Genomic DNA, 8,985 nt, shown 5'->3' on the forward strand with positions numbered 1-8,985 from the left:
ATAGCCCTTTGGCTTTGCACAGAATTCCACAGGCTTCACTGCAATTCCCCTCGCCTTAAAACACAGCGGGAAGCTACACAGAACAGCAAGTCTTGTTTTTTTCCTACTGCACACATAAACCATTAATAATAGCATCATTTTCTGGGGATTAACTTCATGGGTTAAGAAGAACTTGCCAAATGGAAATACGTGGGCTTTTAATAAAGTATCTAGGGCACAACCTGCAGCATTGCACTGTTTACTGGATGCCTCATCCTGTTCACTGTATTTGACTTATACTATGTAATCCGCCTGGAGTTTCAATGAGAAAGACAGACTATAAATAAACATTAAATAAATAAACAAATGTGCCTGGCTGTGTTCCTTAGATGACCAGCACGACAACAGAATAGATCAATGCCCATACCACAAGTATCACAGGGTTACACCCATTCCAAATTAAAATCCAAATTTCCACTGCTTCTGAATATAGGAAAGGAACTGCACATAACATATAATGCATACAAACCAAAACTGAATATACAGCATCAAGACAGAAGCGCTTGAAACAAACTTATAATCACTTCAGTAAGTTCATTCTCTGAATGAGCAGCTGATTATCTGACAACTCATCTCTGTAGAGCTTTTTGCTTGGCTAGATTGAATGCTAACCCTTCCATGGTAATGCAGGGCAGAATTCTGAATATACCATACTCAGAAAGGATCTGCCCTTGCTCTTCTGGCTCTATTGACTAATTAGCCCATGCCCTTTTGGAATGCCGCTTTTACGAGGAACTTCGATCACACTATATTTCCCCCCTTTTAATATACAAATCCAATGCCTCTGTGACTGACATGCCTTTTTTACTAAGCGATAGGGACCCCAAGGCTACATTGTCAGTGGCAAGATTTGTTTCAATCCTTATATCCCTCTAACACTAGATATATGCTGCTCAAGATCAATTGATCAAGGAGCTTCTAAGGGATAAAAGGAAAGGAATGGGCAGCTGGTTGCATTATGAGGTGAAGGTCTGTCCTGTGCGAATACTGCAATAGTCCTTTCCTTGCTTCAAAGGAATTTATTGAAAGGAATAAAAATCTTTTAAACAGTAACTTGCAAGCATGCGTTCTGAACATTTGGGGCCATTCAATACATATACGAAGCTCTATTTTTAACAGCAAAATGAATTACCAGGCTCACAGGGCTTTAACAGCACAGCCAGAACACAACAGGTACTTTCTTAACACATAGGTCGGGAGATGCGTCCTTGGCCAGCCACCTATGCCATAACTAGGTGGCTGTAGAAGGTCGGTTAACCCCAAAAGAGTTAAAGAATCAATTTCCACATTCATCAGGCACTTACATAAGGAGTGTCTACTTCACTTCCAGGAAGAAAATGCAGTTTTGAAAACAGGAAGTCATTCTGACCAGAGATTAAGGGGGGGGGACTTTCCAGTGACAGCTCCAGAGGAACTGTCAGAACAAGCATTGCTTGCCAGCAAGCCAGCCACTTTTCAAAGACTAAAGCAGTGAATAATTCAGCAAAGACAAGACAGTGGAAACAAAAACTATCTTGGAGCTGCAGACACACAAGTTTACACCAGGGTGTAGTTGCTATAAACACAGAAGCCTGAAATCCAAGCTTCACAGGCCCAGCATAGTCCTTTCCCTACATTCTTTAGCACATCAGTCTTAGTGCCTTCTGTTTTTAAATTTCTTCCCATGCTTCCCTCCATTCTTAATGTGTAGTGAACAGCTAATGGAGAGGCCCAAAATGCAGATGCTCCCTACAAGAAATGCAGATTGCCTCAGTTTGCACCAAGTACTTTTGCATTATTGTACACTACAGAACACAACAGAACGTCAAGAGTCTTGAGGTATTCTGAGCCTTGGAAAATTCAAAGTAGCTGAGTTTTCAGAGAGAAGGGTCTGAAAGAGACACGGACAGTCTCTGTGTTGCAGCATCTACATCTACTACGCATCAACTATAAGAACCAGATCATGTCCATCTGGATTTGGAAGGCCTTCCGTAGAATGTCCTCCTAGAGTAACTATAAAATGACATGCTTACATTTACAAATGCCTGTTGTGAGAACCTCAAGAGCATCAATTATCATCAAATGGATTGGGGATTAATCCTGTAAAGAAGTGGCACTGTAAATTGTTTACTTACTTCATTTATACCCTACTTTTCTCCCCAATGGGAACCTAAAATAGGCAAAAGGAACACTTTACAGATGCAGGAAAGGAAATTACATATGGGTATCTTCTTTGGGCAGTAAGTAAAGAGGCATTTCAGATGTAGTACCTCAAATATAGCTGACCTGGATAGCCCCAGGATAGCCCAATCACATCAGCTCTCAGAAGCTAAGCAGGGTCGGCCATGGTTAGAATTTGGATGGGAACCCTCCAAGGAATATTAGGGTTGTGACATGCAGGCAGGCAATAGCAACCACCTCTGAAGGTCTCTTGCCTTGAAAACCATACGGTCACCAGAAGTCAGCTGTCACTTGGCAGGGCATGTGCACACACACACACCTCAAATGCATATTCAACTTCTATCTCACTCTTACTTGGGGGTCTCATTAGTCTCCCAGGACTGACCAGGCTCGTATTTACTTAGTTTCAAAATCTGGTCTCCCTGGTTACTCACAATTTACCCAAATGCCTGTGGGACATTTGAAACTTCCACATAAACAAGAGCACAGATGGCCACTTCAGGAAGGACAACGTAGAGTGAATTGAAAAACAGACTTGAACTGAAGATTCTGTAGTTTGTTGTATCTTTCAAACGCAAACAGCAAAAATTAACAAAAAGGATGGGTCCGTTGAACCCAGAACAGACCAGGGATCTCACAAATGTCACATGTTGATACCCAGCTGAATTCTAAAATACTTGACTCCAAGAATCTTCTTCATTATAAGGAACTAGATTTACTGAAAGTGATGATGCTTTTAAAAGGCTGCAGTACAGATGATAAGCACAGAGAAACCATGAAGTTCAGGGTATTGAAACATCCTCTTTGTAAGAGGTTGGTGGTATATTTTCCAGATTTTTTGAGAGGGGGAAAAGAGTGAAAGTGAGAAAATACATTATTTAATAGAACTGATCATGTTGTGAGTGGAAATTGCCTACATTCAATTAAACTGAAGGGCTGCAGATTCAAGAAAAACATTCCTTCACGCAATGTCTGACTAACTTGTAGATTTACAAAATGCCATGATGACCACTAGATGAACAGTTTTAGAAAGTATTAGACAAACCCATAAAGGATGAGTCTTTCAAACCTCCTCAAGACAAGAGGCAATATAATACAGCAATAAGTGTCAGACTAGGACTGCAGTCTCACATTCAAAGCTGTGAACAGGAGGAAGCTATGTATCTGCACTCCTTGGAGGTAGGATATGAGAAAAAGACCTAACATGCACACACCTGATTACTAGATGACACAATCAGGCAAATCCTGAGATGGCCGTGTCTGTCACACTCTACTGTGATTTTCCCAGAGACATGCAGTTGACCAGTTTGTCGTGTACAATATGACCCTGTTTTTGTGTTTATGCCCAATAAGCCTTCTTTACAGAAGAAATAGTCCTGGTAGCAAACCACTCGGAGCTGTCTGTATGTCAATTTATCTCTCCTTTGAAGTACCCACATTGAACCTCAGACTCTAAAGGAATCCTACAAACAACTCCTATCACCCACTACTCTCCTTCTGCATAAATTATGAATAGCAGCAGAAATCAAAGGCTTGCACTGCCAGTGTGATTCCAACACTGCTACCTTTGCTTTGGCACCATAATCTGTTAAGAAGCTGCTTGAGATTAAGGAAGTAGCTTTTCCTCCCAAGACTTTTCTGTTTACAACCAACACATAGAACTATGGCAAAGAAGATCAAAAGACTGTCCATTCCAATTAACTATTCTTCATTTGGAAACCAAGATCTATTAACTAAGCTTCCATGTTATGTTAAACATATGCAAACCCCACACATAGGATAAGGGATGTGTATTGAATTCCTTCTGCAGAGCTGTCCAAGAGATAACTTCAGCTATCTTTGCAAAGATTAGCCCGCTTTATCAGTTAACTGCAAGGCTCACAATAAAATGCGGATGGCAGAGGTAAGTCATGCAGAAAACTTGCAGGTATCTCCTGAGAGGGAGTAGCTGTATCTTGTGTTTTGCCGTCATCCCGTAAGCATCTCCTCCAACAATGGATGTGGCCTCCCCCACATTTGCTCAAGTCGCTCAGCAAAGTAAGCATACAGAGGACTGAAGTCAGTATTTTGCTATTTGGCTTTATGAATGGCCTTACTTACTACGATCTAACTTATATGCATTCTGTGTTTATATCTGAAATCAGCTAAGCTTTGATTTCTTTCTCTCAAGATACTGGTATCCTTGCCTTTGGAAAGGCTTTTAGTGGATTATGGGCAAATTTGTTCTTAGTTCCATGACAGTTTTGAGGAGTGGAATATTTCATTACTGAACTGGCAAAAAAGGCATTGAAATGTCTTTGGTAGTGCGCTGTCAAGTACTGATGAACTGCAAGGCCCTTAACAATCTCAAGTCAATTTCATTTAATCAGAAGGATCAATATGAAAAAGGAACTTGAAGATGACCACTTGGGGATACGGATGGAAGGGCACTAATGTTCTAAGTGTTTTCACTGTTATAAAAGAGCTGATTGTACATTTCAACTTTGTAACTGGTTGTTGGGAAATCCAGCATCACGCTCCTGGGCTTCAATCAGAACAAGAAGAGAACTATGGTCTTGTGTTTAGACCCACGTTCAAATTCAACCATGGACTCACTGGGTGGCCTTCAGCGAGCCACTATTTGATACCCAGTTCTTCTGGAAATAGAGGTTGCTGTAAAAACAACAAAGCAAAGGATTGTGAAACACTTTGAAAACTGAAGCATGACACACAAATTGGGGGAGGGGGGAACATTGCTAACTCAGCAGCAACCATCAATTTTAATTTTAGGACTGTTTGCAGAGCAGCCAACAGGTAGTTTGTCAGGCTTTCCCCATACAGTTCCTCAAACTACACTAAAGTCCATTCTGGATCTCTATCAACCTAAGCTACAGGAACAACTTTAAAAAAAATGTGAAATACAGGCATGCTACTGCTATCCAATTCACCAAAAAGGTATTTGAAATGCTGAAGAAGAGTTCAGCTCTATATGTGAAACAAGCCATTTAAACATTTCTGGGCTCCATGGACTCATTTCCGGTATGCTTGGCTTAACAATGACAGCCAAGGTACACAGCACACTGTAAGTCAAGCAGTGACAGCAGAAATCTGTAACTAGTTTGAGCAAGTGTGACTGACAAGGACACAGAAAATGTTATTTTCAACTGTGAGAAAGAAGGGCAGAACAGGACAGCAACAGTGTTGTTAAGGGTTGCAAAATGGAGGCATGATACCAGCTATCACTGGCCTATTTTCTGCTCAATTCAAAGCCATCAAATGGGAAAGACAAGTAGATTCTGGAATGCTGCCTCACTCATTGCTATTATCGCTGCTAAAGACAAACAGTCCTTTTTGTCACCATCCAGTTATACTACACTACCACATCCTGGGACGGAAAAAGCTAGAGGAACACACTTTTTCATCTAGCTGTGTTTAAGAACATCCCAAATAAGGGAAAAAATTGTGAACCTTAACTTCAACCTCAACACAGGGCAATTTTAAGCACATGTCTGAAGCAGTGGCATGCCCAAATCTACCATGGCAGTGTGCCATTCTTTGGAAAGCACAGCTTCTTTACAGCCAATCCACTGAAAATCTTGGGGGGGGGGGGAAGGAACACTAGAGAAAGAACCTCCACTGACAGGTGGGCACAGGATTGCAAATTATCTAGGGAAATCTGTCTTGCTTTTGCAGGTAGAGGGAACAAGCCAATCAAAAAGAAAAGATGAAGGAAGAGAAACTTACCCCCTTAGAAATAAAGAGAAATGTCTGGAGCCCAACAGGAATAAAGGATGGGGAAAGGCAACATGATAACCATTCCCCCCGTAATCTATGCTACTTGGGGCAGAACTAGATTAAACAAATAAACATAGGGCTGCTGCCAGAAGTGACAAGCCCTGTCAGGTCCCGCCTCCTCTTCCTCATAATGTACTAATCACAGCATTTGACAGAATGCTTCCTTTCTTATCCCTATGTGATATCACATATTTCTATCAGCATGTACTACTGGAAGAAAAATGATAGCCCAACACAAGACTGACATGGTGGTTCCTTCGTGTTTAGTTTTAACCCTTTGCAACTACTCTTCCAGAATCTGACTGAAAAGGAAACCAGGGAAGTGGAAACACAAGAAGACAGAATGATCCTAACAATTCCTTTTGATGGTGGTTCTGGGATGGGGGGGCAGGCACGAAAATGGGATGCAGAAGTGATGGTTGAGAGATTATCCTGCTCAAAAGGAAAAAAGAGACAAAGCAAAATGTGTGCAAAATACAGGACAAAAGAATTGCCTCCTTTGACTACCATAGTAGCAAGGAAGCCCCACCCTGATATGACACTGGAAAAACAATGTGCTTGGGGCTGGGGTGGGGGAAAGACTAAAATCACCTCTCTCCATTTAGCCACGTGCTGGCCTATATTCACAATTTGTGTGTGGAAGTTATACTTAATTGCTATTAAGAGTGCTGAACTAACCGTGCAATCCTGAAAGAGGGGCACAGCCACTAAGGAGCCTGTGAGACCCCAGCTCCAGTGCCCATGTCACTTGTGCCATCCAAATTGGCACGGACACTGGCACAGGGCAAATTACGCTGGCTCCAGGGAGCAACGCAGCAGCGCAAGTCGCTAGTGCTGCCACTCTAGCAGCATTTTTCCAGTGTGAGCGTTTGCATTGGTGTCCAGTAGGGCGTTCCCAGGGGCAGAGCTGCCTTTAGGCAGCTTCCAAAGCCCTTTCACCCTAGCAACCTATCATTTTGCAGGCATCAAATGACAACTGCAAAATAGCTTGCACAGCCCCATGAATCTCAATGGGGGAGTTTGTTTTTTTCTAAAAATTCATTTTTTATTTTTGGGCCAGGAAGCCTCCCTGGAGGTGGCGTGGCTGTGCCATCCCTAGCCACTGACTAACTACCCCCCCTTGAGGAATGGGCTGCCCATCTAGAATGATCTGTTACCTTAAGACAAGAAATAGGTGATTGGTCTAGCCTACATTGCAGGGATGCTGTGAAGCTACTACAGGGAGCAGTTAGGGGCAGTCCTCATCCACTCTGAGCGGACTTGATTTCTCACTAACTGGTCACTGTCTAAAACTTGCCTCTGCTTGTAGTATGTCTCCAGTCCTGCCCTACATCTCTCTCTCTCATGAGCACACACTACACCTGCCGAAGTAAGCTTTTGCTCACGAAAGCTTACACTCAATTAAATTTCATTCATCTTCAAGGCGTTGCTGAAGTTCTGTTTAATAATGTGGGTGATTTACTGCCTCCCTCAGGGGAAGATCTGGACGAAAATGTGACAGGCGAGTACATGTACGTTTGTGTGTTTATTTTAAACCCAGGGGAAGAAGAAGAAGAGTTGGTTTTTATATGCCGACTTTCTCTACCACTTCAGGGAGACTCAAACCGGCTTACAACCACCTTCCCTTCCCCTCCCCACAGCAGACAACCTGTGAGGTGGGTGGGGGGCTGAGAGAGCTGTGACTAGCCCAAGGTCACCCAGCTGGCTTCGTGTGTGTGTGTGTGTGTGTGTGTAGGAGTGGGGGGGAAAACAAACCCAGCTCACCAGATTAGCGTCCGCCACTCATGTGGTAAAAAGGTAAAGGTCCCCTGTGCAAGCACCGGGTCATTCCTGACCCGTGGGGTGATGTCACATCCCGATGTTTCCTAGGCAGACTTTGTTTTTACGGGGTGGTTTGCCAGTGCCTTCCCCAGCCATCTCCCCTTTACCCCCAGCAAGCCGGGTCCTCATTTCACCGACCTCGGAAGGATGGAAGGCTGAGTCAACCTCGAGCCGGCTGCCTGAAACCGACTTCCGTCGGGATCGAACTCGGGTCGTGAGCAGAGCTTGGGACTGCAGCTTACCGCTCTGTGCCACGGGGCTCCACACTCATGCGGAGGAGGAGCGGGGGAACCAAACCCCGGTTCTCCAGATCAGAGTCCACCGCTCTTAACCACTACGCCGCGCTGCCTCTCCCTGCACCACCTTCCCCGAGGAGGAGGAGGAGGAGGAGGAGGGAGAAGCCCAGCCAGCCTCAGCTCAGCAGAACGCCAAGGGAGACCGGGCCGGCCCGCTCCCCAGCCCCGCCCCTCCCCACGCCGCCGTCACGGGGCGGGCTCGGGCGTGAAGGGAGGCGCCGCGCGCGCGGCGGGCGGGCGGGGCGGCCGTCCTCTCCCCTCCCCTCTTCCCTCCCCCCCTCCCTCCTCCATCTCAGCAGCGCCCTCAGCCTCTCGCTCGCCTCCATACAAAAGCAAAATGTCCGCCATCTTCGCAGCCTGCGCCCCCGGGGCTGCGCCTGGCCAGGCCGAAGCCTGGCCGGAGTAGAAGGAAATAAAGAAGGGGGGGAGGACGAGGAGGAGGGAGGGAGGGAGGCACCAACGGGGGGAGAGAAAAGGGAGGGGGAGAGAAAAGGGGGGGGCCACGGAAATGGAGCGCGGGAGGGCGCCGTTCTCCCCCCACCCCACCCCCACCCCTTACCTTAATGCAATAAGGTGCCTCGTCGAAGGTGACCAGCATGTACCTGTCCCCGCGGCTGGCCGGGTCCCTGGCCCGCAGCTGCAGAGTTTGAAATAAAAACGTTATTTTTTGGGGGGTGGGGGGGGTTAAGCGAAAGGGACACGTCAGTCTCGGGGAAGGGGGTGGGGGGGAGCGCCCTCAGCAGCGGGCCCCACCTTCATGAAGAGCTCGACGGCGCCCTTGGCGATATCCAAGTAGCTGGTGCCCAGATACGCCCGCTGGTTCATGGAAGCGGACGTGTCTATGAGGAAAAGGAGGATCGGCATGGTCCGGGCGAGCCCTGCGGCAGGGAGCGGC

General features: G+C 45.7%; 1 protein-coding gene across 2 annotated transcripts in view; it reads right to left on the reverse strand.

Moving 5' to 3' along the window:
- Nucleotides 1–8,985, reverse strand: part of LOC130486265 (integrator complex subunit 6-like) — a 37,683-nt gene extending 28,698 nt beyond the window's left edge. For both annotated transcript variants that reach the window (XM_056859507.1, XM_056859506.1), the window contains exons 1-2: nt 8,844–8,985; nt 8,650–8,727 (exon numbers count right to left, since the gene is read on the reverse strand). In XM_056859507.1, coding sequence (XP_056715485.1) covers nt 8,650–8,727; nt 8,844–8,954 — 189 coding nt within the window. In that variant the 5' untranslated portion in view covers nt 8,955–8,985. The remainder of the gene's footprint in view (nt 1–8,649; nt 8,728–8,843) is intronic.

The sequence above is a fragment of the Euleptes europaea genome, chromosome 13 (genome assembly GCF_029931775.1).
Source record: "Euleptes europaea isolate rEulEur1 chromosome 13, rEulEur1.hap1, whole genome shotgun sequence".
In the NCBI taxonomy this organism is placed as follows: Eukaryota; Metazoa; Chordata; class Lepidosauria; order Squamata; family Sphaerodactylidae; genus Euleptes; species Euleptes europaea.